Consider the following 17,716-nt stretch of genomic DNA (forward strand, 5'->3'; position numbering starts at 1 on the left):
TTTTTCAGCCTCCATTTTTCCTTCGATTTACAGATTCTCTAGTTTGTGTCAACCATCTAGCAGCCTGCTAGGAAAAGGACAGAATGGTGGCAGTGGGCTACAATAATGGAAGTGTCAGCAGTACCTACATATCCAAAGGAGGTGGAGATAGAGTCACTAATCTTCCTGATCTCAATTGCTGTACCATCCTTATTTATTATCATCTCCTAGCCTCCTAGGCAAGCCTTCTTGTTCGATGAAGACATCAGCACCTAATTCAGTCTTCCTTTCTACTTCCATCACCACTGGGGGGACATCAATGTCCAAGTGGGCTTGGACTTCTCAGGTTCTTGAGCTGCTCAACTCCAATGACCTCCTCTTCCTTCCACCTCTACCATTCTTAACTCAGTTTCACCACTACCATATCAACATCTGGAATTGCTCCTCTTCTGAGGTATTACATGAAGACATCCTACTCTTGGATGTCCATTTCCTACAATTTCCAGCCTGCTTGTTCTTTGTTCATCTGCTCCCAGGATACCTGTTTCTCAACCTTCTCCAGAACTCTAGTACATTGAATCTGCTTCCCCTGTATCAGCTCTTCCGACTGTTCCTGTCCTCCCCTCTGAATTCCAGATTAGGTCCCATAGGCCATCTTCTCATCACTCTCTTGCCAATATTGTAAACCATCCTTTGTCCTTTACTCTAGCCATCCCAGGCAAAATTCTAATTCTAGAAGAACTCCATTTGCCTCCCTTGGGCCATGCACTTCCACTGCCTTCAGCAGCTGGCAGGAAAATAAATCAATAAAAATCATGAATTGGTACCACTATAAATTCACACCTCCAATTTTAACCGGGCCCTCAACATTTCCCAAAAATTGTGTTTTCCTCTAATTAATTTACTTTCCCATGAGACAATCTGAAACATGTTCTATTCTATTCAAATTTCAGACATCCCTTTCTTTTCTTTTCCTTCCAGTTAATGACTTTGCCTTCTAATAAAAAACAAAATATAAGACAGTAGAGGAAAAATCACCTCAAGCTCTCACCACTAAATCTACAAACTCTGGTATATAAAGCACAATTTTCTCCTTCTGTCTTACCTGATGGGAGCAACAGTGTCACTTCCAATGCTTTACAGCTCACGTCCTCTCACTTTCTCAGGAACCTGTGCAATTTACTGTCTCTTCCACACCTTCAGCTTCACTCCTTTTACCAGCATCTCCCTATCGGCATTTAAACAATGTAGATCCTCTACCTTAAAAAAAAAAAAATACCAACTCCACAGCCCCCTCCAGCTTCTATCCTCTCAGTCTTTCATCTTCCTCTTGCCAGTCAAGCTACCTGAAAACGTACCTACCCTTACCATTCCCACTTCCTCAGTTCCAACTCACCCTTCACTCACCCGCATTCTGGATTCTGCTCCAACCTTTGCACTGAATCTATTCTTGATAAGATCATCAATGACCTCCAAGTCAGTAGATCCAAGGTGACTTTACAGTTGTCATCTTGCTTGACTTCTCAATGGCATTCATAAGGATTCACTTCCTCCTGTGAGACTGTCTTGCCATGGCTTCCCCAGCACTGTGCTCTCCTGGTTTCCCTTCTGCCTTATGATGTCCTGCTTAGTCTTTCTGTTTGATTGGTTAGGGTTTCTGCAGGTGCTTCCTTCTCTACCAGATTACTAACCATTGGTATGTTCTGGGCCCAATCTGAAACTCCCTTCTCAATCTTCAGCCATCTTAACCCCTCTCATTACTTCAACTAACAAGAAATGCTGGTAACTCCCACATTTCTGTCTCCAACCCAGACCTCTCTTCTGACCTCTCTTCTGACCCTACATACCAGTTACCCGGAAGATTGACACACATCTGAAATGCACCTGAAACATGAGTCCAAAACTCAATCATCTTCCATTCTCTCAAGTCAAATAGTGCTCCTCAATCTTTGCTGCCCTTGGAATCACCTAGAGAGTTAGAAAATACTGGTGCTGAAGCTGCAACCCCAGAAATTGTTTTAATTGGTCTGCGGCACAGCCTAGGCATCAGAATTTGTAAAAGCTCCCTCAGTGGCTTTAATGTGCAACTAAGGCTAAGCGTCACTGCCCTAGAGCCTAGTTCCTCTCAAGTATTTCCCATCTTATTCAACAGTACTATCGTCTACCCAGTGGCTCCAGCCAGAGGGCTGGACATCTTTGACTCCTCTCTCTTCCTCCCCATTGACACCTCCCATTTCCTTCCAAACAGTCATGAAATTCTGATGATTTTATGAATGTTTGGGCAGAGGCAGGCACAAGTATTCTCTTATTTTCTCTCCATTTACTACTGTAGCCACAGTGCTTAACACAACATGTGATACATAGTAGGTGCTTAATGAATAGTTTATCCAGTAAATTAATGTGGCGAGTCAAAAATGTGGAACCATTATCAAGGAACTCTGTGGTCCTTATCAGTTTGACTCAAAACAGTCTCCCATATGGCAGAATCCAAATGTTAAGCATACTGTCAGACGCGGATAGCCCTTCTGTGTCCCTAACAATGAACGTGTTTCACTTAGGTTACAGACTGACACCAAACGACAGTGGTCAGTCTCTAGGTATGGCATTTCTGGGAGTAAAAGGAGCATAAGTACTATGTGAATAGGCATCTTCCCTGGCAAATATTAATCCCTGTCATTCTGAGCCTTCACATTGCCTCTTTAAGACTGGCATAAAACCACTACAATGCAAGGGGTGAGAAAGAAACATGGTCCTTTAACCATGGTAGATGACACAGGTATGATTCCTTTGGCAGAAATCTGTGATGGCTTCTGTATAATTCAGTGATGCCCCAAAGAAACTTTAAGTATCTGAATGCCAATAGTAACGTAGTCTAGCCAACTCTGAAACCCCTTAACACGGTTCCCTGCAAACAGAAGGCAATCAATCAAAATGTCAAAATATCACACACACACACACCCCTAGTTCTGGATACAGGTAATCAGAAAACCTTTTAATTCTAGATATGTTGATGATAAACCCTTCTCACTGAAATCATGTTTCAAATGGGCCAAGAAACTCTGGCTCTGTGAACCACTTCCCAAATCAAGTTGTTACTTACCTTATTTCTCAAATATCTAGAAGAGCTTTTAATATTCGCATTCAGATGGGAAACATGAATGAATTTTTCAACTCCAGCTTCCTTGGACACTTGAGCAATCGCCTGGGGAATCTTCACATAAACATCATCAAAATCGAAGTTTCTGGAAGAAGAAAAATAAAAGAATTGGTTAAGAACTCCAGACACAGGATCTCAAAGCTTTATGTGATAAGTTGGTTTTCATAACAGTATTGAAATTCCTATTACTTAAACTTTTAAACAGCAATGATTTAACTTAAAGCTAAATTTGGCCAGGTGTGGTGGCTCATGCCTGTAATCCCAGCGCTTTGGGAGGCCAAGGTGGGTGCATCACTGCAGCCCAGGAGTTCTAGACCAGCCTGGGCAAAACTGTAAAACCCTTTCTCTATTTCTAAAGAAAAATATTTTTTTAATTTTTTTAAGCCAAAATTATTTTTTAAAAAAAGTTGACAGCTCTGCGCACTGTCATTACTCTATACCATTTAAGGCCTACTCTAAGTTAGAAATCCAGTATACATCATGTTCTGTATTATCAAGGAATTCTGAGGCTGAGGCCCTTTAAAGAAACCTGACTGTACTGGTTGCTGAAGTGTTAGGAATCACTTCTTACCCCTGGGACTTTGTTTCCCACAAGGGAAAAAAAAGAAACTAAAAAAGGTCAGTCAACAATTTCATTAATATTAACTAATTGTTTACTCTGTACGATATACTATGTTAATCAATAGGGGGGACAAAAAGTTGAATAAGACCCCCAATGCATCAAAGAACTTACAAAATATTTGATGAGAAAGACATATATTAAAAAACTAAGTCAAACTTTAATGCTAAAAAAAGAGGTGTAAACAAAGTGTTGTGGATTATAGGATTAAAACATTATTTGTTAACAAACAATCCACACAAAGAACTGTTCAAATTAGTCCTCGCGTCATCTTCAATTAACAACACAGAAAAGACATCTAGAACACTGTCTACACAAGAACAACCAACGTTCAGCTTGCTAAACAGCGAAACAGGCAAAATCCTATTTCCTAACCCCATCTCAAAGGGACTGATCCAAGCACAGGACCAACACCAGCCATACCAATACCACCTACTGGCTTTTTATGGGCAGTATATCACACTGCTGTCTTATACCAGACGGGTGTCACTGGGTATGCAAGTGATTGTTCAACCAACCCTTATTCACTAATTGAAAATGTCACCGTGGTAGCTGGCACATAGAAGGTGTCCAATGAAGGTCTATTAAACCCTAAGAAAGACTAAAGCAAAGAAGAAACGAGAGTCAAAGACTTACTTGGTTTCCCAGTCTCGTCCAATAAGATTGATGACCACATTGCTGTGTTCCACTGCTCGTCGGATAGAATCTTTATCTCTCGCGTCCCATTCCTGTAATAGCAGAAAGCAATCGGATGAAAACATACGGGTATACCTCAGCATTCAACACTTCTGCAGCCTCCTCAACGCAAGTTTCAAAGTGGGCCATCTGCTGTAGTCATAATATGGTGCCATTTCATACAAGCTCCACTTATTACAAGAGAAATGATGTCTCAAACTCCCTGCTGATTCCCTTACTCTTTTGGAGACAAACAGGTAAAAGTACACTTTACTCAGGTAATCAAATGCCAGAGCTAAAAAGGAGGCTATTGATTTTTAATGGAGCATATTTGTTTTTGTCCACCCAACTACTCCTTACTAAGTTTGAAAAGAAACCCAGTAAACCAAGTCTCCAATTCTGAAATACAGCCAAAGAAGCAAGGATCATTTGGGAGACAAGAGACTTTCCCTTCTTGACAGCAACCACTTACAGACTGAAGATAGGAAGAGTGTCTTTTAAAGATCAGTGTTAGTTGGGGAGATTCATGACTATTTTCTTACTTATTTCCTTTTAATTCTTTCCTCTTTTATAACCCCAGATCTAGTAATTCCTACATTAACAACATAAAAACAAGAGTCAAAGGGAACTACCTAAAACTTCAGGGTGAGTCAAGGGCAGGTTTTTATAAGCATTTCAATGGAAGATAACAAGTAACAAGAATTTCTTAGCATCAAATAAGTGCACGTGCATGGGTCAGTGCAATGGGAAGGAGACACAGCAAGAAGGGAAAAGAGAAAGAAAGCGGGGATGAAAGAGAGAGAGAGAGAGAGAACTAAAATGTCTGTTTAATTTAGAAAAAACAAACTATAAAATCAGATTCAACAACAAAAAGATGAAGCCCCAGCAGGAAGAACCAGTTAGGACTGATGTTAGAAAGTAGGTTAAAAGACACAGTCTAGAAAAGTGGCTTGGAATCAAACAGACAGAAACGCAAATCCCAGTTTGCCATGTACTAACTTGGTACAAATTATCTCTTCAAGCCCCATGTAAAACTGGAAAACACATCTTACCTAATGAGGTTACTATGACGATTAAGTGAAATACACATAAAATCTATAGCAGTGAGTGATGTAATAAAAGAAAACCAAATTTTCAGGGATAAGGCCCAAGGGCACACAGTCAGGTGGGTAAACCAAGTGGCCATTCAGACAGCAGTTGCAAACAAAGACTAAAGACACCCCAAATAGTCCTTCTCTAAAATAAACACATAAACTCTAAACATATAAGCCTCTGAGTTCCCTGTGGTCTTGCTCATCCAAACATGCTCAGAGCACAGGTCGATGCTAGACACTCAGGAAATAAACCTCTGCAGAGATAATGGAATAGGTGTTATTTGGTTTAATTCCAATGGTTCGAAAGTTTTCACCTATCACTTTTTAAATACTTCAATTGTGAGGCTCTGACAAGGTGACCAACAAACTTAAGGCATGAAGAACTAGGAATAAGCTAAGCCTCTGTAACTTTAATACCAAGAAGATATTTAATAGTAAGATTTTGGAGAAGAAAAACATTTTGGAAATAAGAAATTTCTGATATAAGTATTATACTTAGCTTGTGAACAATGAGTCAAGAATAAATGAAAATGTGAAAATGAAATGAAAATAAATCAAAATTTGAATGGATTACAAATAATCTGTATGAATATTACAAGAGATAGTAAGGATGTTTAGCACATATTTTTTAAAAGGGAAAATGTATAACTCCATTCCTTACAGGACAATACAAGTAGGAAGTCAGCTAAAAGATCAGTAGATTGAAGCATCAAGGCCCAGACAGTATAGCAATCAATAGCTTGGCTGCAGACATTTGGGGCAGCACAACTTTTTGTGGAAAGGGGCTGTCCTGTGTTCTGTAGGATATTTAACATCCCTGGCCTGTACCTAATAACCAGGACGGCTCTCCAATCACTGTGACAACTAAAGAGATCCATTAGTCCCTCCCTTAATGGCCCTCCTTTACCCTCTTTCCCCTGCCTCACCCTGTTGGCAACTACTGGCCTAAAGGAAGAACCTGTAGATTAAAGAATGACAAAGGGAATGCTCAGAAAGGACTGTTCTAAGTTAAATCTATACTAAATCATCAAGTTACAATACACCCTATTTGTGAATTTTTTATGTTTATAGCGCACTATCCAATAGAAGTATAACATGAGGCACATAAGCAAAAAAGAAACAAGTAAAATTCATTTTAATAATACATTTTATTTAACCTAATATGTCCAAAATATTATTTTAATATGTAACAAATATAAAAAATTATTAATGATGAATTGTATATTCTTTTCTTCATACTGAGTCTTTGAAATCTGGTGTATATTTTATATGTACAGCATATCTCAATTCAGACTAGCCACATTTCACAGGCTCAGTAGCCACATGTGGCCAGTGGCTACCACACTGGACAGCACAGGTCTACAGCAGATTGACAAACTATAGTCCACAGGCCAAATTCAGCCTGCAGCCTCATTTTGTAAATAAAATTGTATGAAATGCAGCCATGCCCATTTGTGCACATATTGTCTGTGGCTACTTCCAGGTACAAAGGCAGAGCTGAGTAATTATGACAAACACTCTATGACCTGCAAAGCCAGATAGATTTACTATCTGGCCCTTCACAGAAAACGTTTGCCAACTGCCAATCTAGAGCTTGCATGACAAAGAAGATGCCAGAACCTAGCTGAAAGAATGACCTGGGAATACAGGATGCCTTTGGTCCATTCTGGGAAGAAATTAACTGCTTTATTATACTGCCTCTCACTCCCAAAAATGATCTTAGTAATTTATATTTGTCAACTTCAATCAATCATAAAGGCCCTTACCAGAAACAGAAGCTGGCCCAGGTCACCCATGGGACGAAGGTGCATGGTGTCATATATATCACACCGATGGGGTATGATTACCTGTGACCCTATGCGTCCTAAAAGAGAATGGATTGAAAAAAGGATCAACATTAACATAATGTTGATATATTATACAACTGTGACTTGGTAAATATTTAAATTCTAGTATGGTATGTGAATTGATATTATATTTGACAAAAAGAATATTTTGCCATACTAAAGATGCCATAGCTTTTCAGAGTCCCTTGTTTCTATCTTAATAATTCCTATAGAGGAACATGAGTGTGCTCTTAATGTCACAACAAATAAAGATTACAGACATCCAAGATAGGAGTAATTCATAATACCATTAAAACAAAGAGAATCACAGCTCATGCTTCTCATCAGGCAATCCTGATCAATGGCAACGCAGCATATGAACTCAACAACTTTACTTACCAAGGTGGTTGACAACGTATCGCCCCAGGAATCCTGTTGCTCCAAACACAGTGGCCACGATCCCACTGAATGAGGAACGTCCACCTTTCCCATGAGGTATGACGGCATGATGAAGCTGGCGACAGGGCGGGCCATGACACACTGATGTGGCTATTGCAGTAATGGCAGAACCTTAAACAAAACCCCAAAGTATACAAACATGGCAAATATTATTATTTTTAAAACTGTGAACACAAATAGCTCCTTTCCCAAAAAACTTGTAACATTATTTTGCAATCAGTACTTTAGTAATTGAAGTATCAAGGGCAATAATAAACACAAATTACTACAACATAGAATCCACAGGACATGAGGAAATATATTCCCTACCCTATACAATGTAACTTACCTAAGAAGATAAGTCACATTTTTAAAAAAAACACATTAAACAGTCACAAAGTAGGAGAGTATAAGCCTATATGGTAAAAGGAACTGAGAATATGTAATAAAGGGGCAATAAGTCACGTTATCATGAGGAAGGATTCCTGGATAACATGTTTCGAGAAAGGTCTTAAAGAGGAAAAAAAAGAAACGATAGAATCCCATGAGAAACATATCACAATGCAGAGGTAGAATGAATAAGCCTAGCACAGGGCAACAGCCAAAGACTCTCCTGGAACAGAATCTGAAACTGGTGACTAACGAAAAAGAAAGTTGAGGATATTAGTTGGGAGCAGAGGATTATTAGTACAGAACATTAAAAAAAAAAAAAGGAATGCAGCTCAATAGTTCAGACTTACTATAAAACCACTGAAGAACTTCACAAATAATGATAAAAGGAGTGAAGGGCTTGAGAAAAGATGTTCTGACTTTTAGAAAGCTTAACAGCAAGAGATTTGTCAAACATTCCATCACTTCTTTTTCAGCGACTGAGGTTCTTGATACTACAATGAACCCTCAAAGTTCATGCACCAATGCTTACATCTTCTCTATAGCATGTGTGCAAAGAAATCATCTGGCTTTTGCATGAACACCTGTGGAGTTGGGAAACTCACTACTTTCTGTCGCGGCCCATTCTGCTTTGAGCCATTCTAACAGAAAGAAAGTTCTACCACAAAGGGAATCAGTGACTGCTTCCCAGAACTTTTTATCCCCGCGTTCCTCCAGAATGACAAAGAACAAGTCTAATCCCTCTTCTACAATGAAGTGTAGCAATTATATCCCCGCTGAATATTTTCTTCTCCAGGTTAAACATCCCCTGTCCTGTCAAGTATTCTTCGTAAGGCAGGAATGCAAATCTCTTTTGGATATACTCCAGTTTTCAAGTTACTTCTAAATCCTTCGAGTAGAATTTTAGAGTTAGCTGCTCAACTTTCACGTAAGTAGAAACAAAAAGGTTTAAAGTGCTAACGCACTTCTGCTCCAATAAACTTTGGAGCTTAGCATTCGTGCTTTGTACACTTGGGAGAGGTGAAAGACACAAATAGGACTTTGTTTACAAAATCTGTGTTTGTTTTCTAGGTATACTTACAGGTGGCAATCTCCCCAAAGGCCATTGTTCTTCCCTATCCAAAAGTATGGAATCGGAGAAATGGCCTAGCTCACTGATAATGACAGAAATTAAAAGTAAACATCATGGGCCATACACACACATCATATAACAAAATAATAACATCATATTAACAGCTAACTTTGCAGAGCTCTTGGCAGGTGTCCAGCATTATTCTAAGTGCTGCACAGGTATTATCTTTTTTAATGCTATCTTTATCATCACTTTATAGATAAGGTTAGTGACTGGCCCAAAACGCTAGTAAAGGAGATTAAAAAGCAGGCCCCTGAGGTAGGAGAAAACCCAGAAGGAAACAGAATCTGAAAATCAAAAAAAGAAACTGTTTCAAGGAGAGAAGAGTTAACTTTATCAAATGCTGAAAGTAAAGTAGGAAGAGGACGGAGGACCACAGAATCTGGAGGATGTGGCTGTAGGTGGTATAACTAAGAGCAATGCTGTTGGATTAGTGGGACTGAAAGCCAGACTGGAGCAAACAAGAGAGGCTGTGAGGCAAGGAAGTAGATGAGGAGAGAGATAATCCTTCTGAGGAAAGAGAAATGGGATTAGAGAAACACAAGGACAGGGACAGGTTTGTTTGTTTGTTTGTTTGTTTGAAATATGAGTTAACATTTATGTGCTGATGGAAATGACATGATTTCCATGGTAGAGGGAGAAAATTCCTGATTCAGGAAAGGGATTGAATAGTTGAGAGAGGATGAGACTGAATGCAAAGTGAAGGAACTGGCCACAGATTGGAACAGAAGGAGCTCACCCACTGTAACAAGAGAAAAGGCAAAGAATTATCACATATCAACTATTAGAGTTTATGATGGGAAAATGACTGTTCTCATCTGATTCCTTTGATTTCTCTATAAAACTGAGAATGAGACAAAGCACATATTAGAGGTATTAGGAAACTGGCTATGTTAAGTAATGATTATGGAGACAAGGAAACCAAATTTCCTAGAAAAATGTGGCACTGAAAATCTACCTGAGATTTGTATTCATGAATTTAAAATAAGGCCAGTTAGTTTGGAGTTTTCCCTAGCCCCGTTCTCCACTGCTTAGTGGCAGGCAGCAAATTATGTGGAAAGTTTTGTTTAATCAGGGTCAATGTTTTTCACAACAACGGGAGTTGGGCTGGGGAGTTGAGAATGCATTAAAGGGAATGATAAGAGTGATGAGTAAGGAAGTGAGAACATAGGATAAGACAGGGAAAAGATGGCAGAGTTAATGAACTGGGAAGAATTAATTGAGTTAAGGAATCAATACCTCAAAGGACTGTTAAGAGGATTAGAGTAAACATACATAAACCATGTAGCACATTACCTAGAGCACATTAAGCATTCAATGAATAATAGTTGCTTTTATTACTTTCAAATTTCTCTGAAGGTAATGTCACACTAACCTCACACAGCTATTTGTTTTTTTAATAATTATGGGCCAAGCATTATTCTAGAAACTGTGACTCATAGTAAAATACAAAACCCTGGCTTCATGAAGCTTACAGTATAAAGGGTTGATGAGAATTCATAACATATGGGCAAGATGATGAGATATTTAATAACATATGAGCAAGCATCTGTCACAATGCCTTGCAAATAGTAGGTGCTCAATAAATATAAATTATTACTCTCTTTGGTTCCAGCCTCTCCACTTTCTTCCATTTATAATGAGTACTATTAGAAGAACAATATTCTTTATTAATTATATATTCATTATATTTCTCTGCTTAAAATACTACATTAGTTTCCTACTGCAATATCCAAACCAATAGTCCAGACATATTTGCTTGCCTACTGCATTTTTTAAGTATTTATTTAAAAAATTATAGGCATGTTCTATGTAGTACCAATATGATATACACATTATAAATCATATATTACTTAGAATAGTGTCTGGCATACAGTTTAAACTACGTAAGTGTTGGCTATTATTACTATAGAAAACAGTTTTTAGGAGTTCTAATATTGTATTTCCATAACTTATTAGGTCCTCTTGCACAACTCCCTTTGGAGACTACTGGTCTAAACTCTGCTTGGCTTTCAAAGGTCTCCATTGTCTGATCCCATCTAACACATTCAACCTCCTTCTCCACTATCCCAGATACACAGGTAGTCATTTTACTGCCTCTTGAATACCTCATGACTCCATTCTCATCCACTTGTCTTTGCCAGAGGACTTTCCAGATCATAATAGCCCTAAAGAGAACAGTGGGAGCACTACAATTCTCCACTGGTCTTCCAATCACCCCTCAGTACCTCAAATGATACTAATCTTTCCCTTTTATGATTTCCTGTGATACTTAATAGTCTTGCCACACTTAACTATATACAGTTGTCTTACACAGTTCTGTCCTATAGTGTGTGGATTATGTTACATACTAGACTTGCCTCTCCAGAATTTACTCAAAAACTTAACTTACCAGATAATAACACAGAGTGGTTAAGAACACAAGCTATGGTGTCAGTCAGAGGAAAGTAAGTTAAAAGAGAAAATTAATAAAAATACCTAGCACTGGAGATTGTAGATAGCAGGTACTCCATAAATAGTGATTATCATTCACAATCTACATTACGTCGTACAAATGTAACTGTTTAACAAGAACCAGCAAATGCCTTTGCAAAGACATTGTGACTACAAAACCATCCACTATAAGTGATGTGCACCACCACCTTCCCAGTGGTATGCAGGAGTTCTACCCAAGATGGAAAACAAACAAACAAAAAAGATCTAAACACTCCTAATTCTTGCCTTAGGCTGAACATCAAACCTATCTCTGGTGCTTTTAAAAATTTAAGGTGCAAGGAGCTAATCTCACAAATTCTGACTCAATAGCTCTACAACCAGTCCTCATTTCTAATTTTTATAAAGCTTTACGAGTAATTGCCATGACCAATTTTGAAAGCAAATGATATTCTGTAACGACTAAAACACACTAAGAAAAAAAAACAACTTTGGGGGTTTGATTGGAATATGTTTGTGGAAGAGTAGAGGGTGAAAGAATAACGATGAAGTGTAACCGTATTTCTAATTTCCTTGCTTTTTAGTGAATGGAAGGACAAACGTATGTTTTCAATTTGAGGAGTGGGGCAGATCCAATCAGAACAGAGGGGAAACTAAATAATGCTACCAAATTCTAACATAGCCTTCATTCTTCTTCACTTTCCTTTCCACCAAGCTCCTGATTCTTCTCTCCTCAAACATCACTCTCTCCCCCAGATCCCAACGCACTAGGCCCAACACATTCTACATCCGTAGAGATGCTTTTGGGTAAAAGGATGCTTTCATAAATATTAGTTCATTTAATCTTATCAGAGACTCCTTGGTACTGTAATATTATCATTTCCATTGTGCTCATATGAATTGAGACCCATTAAGGGTTTGCACAAAGTCATAAAATCAATCCAAGAAAACCTCTCGCCACTAGCCGGTTTTTTCCGCTCCCTTACACATTTCTCCCCCCGCCCCATACAAATATTTCTCATAACCCTAAACCCTTACAACCATAACAGAATTCTGATTCTCTCGATCTCTAACGTGTCCCCCGCATTCTCCTCTTCGCTTACAGCTACTTAAGATCTTTTGTCCCCTCCCAAGGTGCATAATTGAGTATGTAAGCTGGGGAAGCGGAAAGCAAAAGGAGAAACCAGACGGAGGCAGCTCCAAACCCAGAAAAACCAGAGTGCCTAGGAAGTCGGCGTGACCGCTGCAGCACGGTGCCACTCCCAAAACCTTAGATCCCCGTCCCGGAATCCCGATCAGGGGCCGCCGTTCCGGGTGACACTTACGTGACATTGGCAGGACCCGGACAACCCGGGATTGTGCGGCAGCCGCCATCTTTTCCCACAATCCCCCACGCCAGCGCTCCCGGCTGACTACGACTGCTAAGCTGGGTCAAAACTTATTTTCCTCGCCTGTCTGCGCAGGCGCTAACCAGGAACGGATGGTTTCGGGTAGCTAGTTGGTTAAGAAAGCTGGGAGAAGAAAGGAGACGGGAAGGGAGGGACAGTGAAGGAGAGGGGGAAGAAAGGAAGTGAAAAGACCTTGGCTGTTGGACTCTCAGATCTGGAATAGGCTGTATAGATGATCTCTTTGTTTATAATCTCTAATTGCCGAGGAACCCGAAGTTCAGAGTTAACCAGTGACTGACTCAGGACATGCAGAATGGCAAGACCCGAGGTAGAAGAGCTCACCTTTCCTGACTCTCAGTTTCCTGTTCCCTGAAAATGTCAGCTAGGGCAGCCCTGGTGAGTCCGGGAGAAAAAGGAGGCGTAGCCCTCCGCGTTCAGGAGGTCCAGGGCCCAGGAGAGAGAAAATGGGGGACAAGGACGAGGGGAAAAGTGGAGAAGAGAAACCGAAATAGGGTGTGTCCCAAGTAAATGTACGTCGAGCCCGCCAAGCACATTCTCCCCTAGGGACACTTGCGCCTGCTGTTCGCCTTTCCTGGAATGCTCACTCAGGTGTCTGCACCAGCTCAAGTCTCTGCTCAAAAGTGACCTCTTCGGATAAAACTTCTCTGACCATCGTATCCAAGGTGGTAATTATTCCACCAATTTTTGGTTTAAGTTTATATACCAAAGCACTTATCACCACCTGGCATATGAATCTAGGAGTTCTTAACCAGAAGTTTGATTCATGAGTGGGCTTCAGGAAATCTGTGAACTTCCTGAAATATTATGTAAAATTTAATGGTCATGTGTGCCATCTGAACATCTGTCTAAGGGGAGACTGCAGATGGCTGTCTCTAGCGCAATGGTTTGTAATTTTTTCTTTAACTATGGACTGCTTTGAGAATCCGCATTGTTCTACAAAGAGCCATCTAGAAACTGAGGAAATTCCAGGTTAGACTAAGCACTTGGATTTTAAAATACTTTATTCTGGTCAACCTCTCCAGATTCCTGGGTAGGAGACAGCAACCAGTGATCCTGTGAAATATACCGTAGGCTTATCAGAAAACTACCTAGTTTGGGGAGGGCGGGTTCTTCTAGGCTTGGTAATCCTTCCATTGCTTTGTTTTTTCGGGAAAAGTATGTGTTTCTGGGATAGACAAAAAGGCCTGTGATGAGTAGGGATGTAGGAGTTGCTTATTACTAGGCTTGAAATCTTGGCTGTTTCCACTGTATCCTACCCCTACTGTTTACTAAAGTGTTGCCTACCAAATTGAATTGGAAGAGAGAAAAAACCCTTGAATTTCATCAGAGAAGCTTAGTAGTAATACTACACTGTCATATTTCTTGGCCTCATCCTATGTTCACTTAACACAATTTGCTAATACTTGATTCTGGGACCAATATAGATACTAACATACTTTCCTTATTCAGATCAACAGATCCTGACTGTCATCAGCAACCTGCTAACTCCTGTATAACACTGCCAATTATATAATTTAAAATCTCTAAGTTAAACACTGCCTCATGTTCTCAGTTCTAGTTTCAAGGTTGCATGGTTTAAGTAAAACAACACTGACTTTTTTTTTTTTTTTCAGTGACGGGGTCTTACTATATTGCCCAAGCTTGTCTCAAATTCCTGGCCTCAAGACCTCCTCTCACCTTGGCCTCCAAAAGTGCTGGGATTACAGGCATGAGTCACTGTGCCCGGCTGAAAGAACACTGGTTTTTAACACCTAGAATACTAGATCCCATTCCCAGTTTTATCAGTCATTAGTTGTGACCTGGACAAGCTTCTATACCTGTCTAACAGGGTAAATAAAACCTACCCTGGTACCTCTAAAGATTATTATGAGAATTGGGTGACGTAATGGATGCAAAGATGCTTTGTCACCTGCAAAGTGCTATATGTAGTTCCATGCAGTACTATTCAAATACCACCGAAGTATCAAAATCTTAGAATGTTAGAGCTGGAAGAGATTTCAGGAGCTCAGCAAGCCCCATTATTTTAAAGAGGAAGAGGTCGGGAGTGGTGGCTCATGCCTATAATCCCAGCACTTTAGGAGGTCAAGGCAGGCAGATCACTTGAGGTCAGGAGTTCAAGACCAGCTTGGCCAACATAGTGAAACCCAGCCTCTACTAAAAATACAAAAATTAACCGGGTGTGGTGGCATGCACCTGTGATCCTAGCTACTCGGGAGGCTGAGGCACAAGAATCACTCGAACCTGGGAAACGGAGGTTGCAGTGAGCCGAGATTGTGCCACTGTACTCCAGCCTGGGCAACAGAGTTGAGACTCCATCTCAAAAAAAAGAAAAACAGAAACTGAGATATATTGACAAATATGTTTGACTAGTAGGTGTACTTTCTGTGAAAAGAATACAAAAGCTCTTTTGAAACAATATAAAAGATCATCAATGGATAACTTTTTTTTTTTTTGAGTCTCACTTTGTTTAAGTGATTCTCCTGCCTCAGTCTCCCGAGTAGCTGGGATTACAAGCATGTACCACCATGCCTGGCTAATTTTTTGTATTTTTAGTAGAGACAGGGTTCTGCCATGTTGGCCAGGCTGGTCCTGAACTCCTGACCTCTAGTGATCCACCTGCCTCAGCCCCCCAAAGTGCTGGGATTACAGATGTGAGCCACTGCACCCAGCAATAAATAACTTTTTTGAAGGAACTCTGTGATAAACCCGTCACTTTTGAATCTATTGCAATTTTCATCACTATCTCGTGGTCATGCTTGGAAGTTCTTTTTGCTTCATGGAAACTATATATTAGTCCTATATTTAATCATTAATTACAGAGTAGCTGAGGGAACATTTTCACAGAGAATGTAGTAATAAAGCATAGAAAGAGTAGCTAACCAAATGCCTGTTGGTATGATTTTTCCCACTACAGTTTCTCGGGTCAGGCATTGCAAAAGATAAATTAGGGTCATTGTATCTCTGAGCATCTAAGACAAATTATAACCCAGAGATGGTCAGTTTAGGCAAAATATCCTAAAAATAATTTTTTTACAAAAGGCAAGATGTGTATAAATAAGAAGAGTCCTGGCTGGATCCGACAAAATGAAGTGATTCCATGGGATTTGCATAAAATTTAGACCCTCAGGTTTTTTATTTCTTATCCTCCTCTGCAGCCCTCTAGATTTGTTAATACATAATACTTACTCTGCTGCTTTAAGTGGAATCCACTGGCAAAATGTCCCCCTCCTGTATTCCCCCGCCTATGTTAAACACTCTAAAGCAGGGGTCCCCAACCCCCAGGCCATGGACTGGTACCAGTCCATGGTCTGTTAGAACCTGGACACACAGCAGGTGAATGGTGGGCAAGTGACAAAGCTGAGCTCCACCTCCTGTCAGATCAGTGGTGGCATTAGATTCTCACAGGAGCTTGAACCCTATTGTGAAAAGTGTAGGTTGTGCGCTCCTTTTGAGAATCTAGTGCCTGATGATCTGTCACGGTCTCCCATCACCCCCAGATGAGACCATCTAGTTGCAGGAAAACAGGGCTCCCACTGATTCTATATGATGGCATAATAGTAGAAATAAAGTGCACAACAAATGTAATGTGCTTGAATCATCCAGAAACCATACTCCCACCCCACTCCCATCCATGGAAAAATTGTCTTCCACAAAACTGGTCCCTGGTTTGAAAAAGTTTGGGGATCACTGCTCTAAAGAGAGAATTACTCAGAATAAAGCCCAGTCCTTCCAAACTAAACATCAGCGCCTTGGAGTATATCTTCACCCCTCCTCTTTGTCCTTTTGACCATTCATTTTCTGGTAGCCTCACTACTGTTGCTATAGAGACAGTGATGTCACCAATTGTGATTCTGATGTCACTCTCTGGTCTCAGCAAGGGGGAGGTACATGGAAGGCCGCAGGAAGAAACAAGATCTTGAGCTGAGCCAGAACATCCCAGCATCTTCGTTGACTTTAAAAGTGTGTTCTGGAGTCTTCTGTGGTTCACTGTTCCAGTGCTACAGAGGTAGGAAATCTTACTGGACTGATAAAACAGCCCATTTTCTGATCCTCTGTGGTTGGAAGGGAGAATTCAGTGACAAGCGATAGGAAGCTTTTTATATTCAACCTAGCATTGTTCTTCCGTCCAGCCAAATTTTTTTTTTTTTTTTTTTTTTTTTTTTTTTTGAGATGGAGTCTCACTCTGTTGCCCAGCTGGAGTACAGTGCTGCAATCTCGGCTTGCTGCAACCTCCACCTCCTGGGTTCAAGTGATTCTTCTGCCTCAGACTCCCGAGTAGCTGAGATTATAGGCATCCACCACCTCACCTGCTAATTTTTTGTATTTTTAGTAGAGACAGGGTTTCACCATGTTGGCCAGGCTGGTCTCAAACTCCTGACCTCAAGTGATTCCCCCCGCTTCGGCCTCCCGAAGTGCTGGGATTACAGGTGTGATCCACCGCACCCAGCCTGCTCAGCCAATTTTAATCTTACCTCTGAGTCCTCTGGAAATAAATGAACCTCTCCTTCAGCAGCATTAAAGTCAAACCTGCCATCTTTGCTGCTGACATTGTGATTGTGTTACA

The 17,716-nt window shown here is 40.3% G+C and overlaps 2 protein-coding genes across 6 annotated transcripts in view; one reads left to right on the forward strand and one right to left on the reverse strand.

Moving 5' to 3' along the window:
• Window positions 1-13,180, reverse strand: part of LOC105484157 (NADH:ubiquinone oxidoreductase subunit A9) — a 38,879-nt gene extending 25,699 nt beyond the window's left edge. Inside the window, exons 1-6 of one of the 2 annotated variants that reach the window (XM_071072349.1) lie at window positions 12,847-13,062; window positions 11,703-11,735; window positions 7,750-7,920; window positions 7,291-7,388; window positions 4,392-4,483; window positions 3,080-3,221 (exon numbers count right to left, since the gene is read on the reverse strand). In XM_071072349.1, coding sequence (XP_070928450.1) covers window positions 3,080-3,221; window positions 4,392-4,483; window positions 7,291-7,388; window positions 7,750-7,920; window positions 11,703-11,735; window positions 12,847-12,883 — 573 coding nt within the window. In that variant the 5' untranslated portion in view covers window positions 12,884-13,062. The other variant, XM_011745513.2, reaches the window with a different exon arrangement.
• Window positions 13,181-13,308: 128 nt separating this feature from the next.
• The window catches only part of LOC105484159 (A-kinase anchoring protein 3), a 40,641-nt gene continuing 36,233 nt past the window's right edge, over window positions 13,309-17,716 (forward strand). The window contains exons 1-2 of one of the 4 annotated variants that reach the window (XM_011745518.3): window positions 13,309-13,527; window positions 17,027-17,158. The gene's annotated coding sequence lies outside the window, so the exon portion shown is untranslated. Of the gene's footprint in view, window positions 13,528-13,549; window positions 13,815-17,026; window positions 17,159-17,716 lie in introns of those variants that run through there. The other 3 variants (XM_011745517.3, XM_011745523.3, XM_011745520.3) reach the window with 3 other exon arrangements.

This window comes from Macaca nemestrina, chromosome 10 (assembly GCF_043159975.1).
Source record: "Macaca nemestrina isolate mMacNem1 chromosome 10, mMacNem.hap1, whole genome shotgun sequence".
In the NCBI taxonomy this organism is placed as follows: Eukaryota; Metazoa; Chordata; class Mammalia; order Primates; family Cercopithecidae; genus Macaca; species Macaca nemestrina.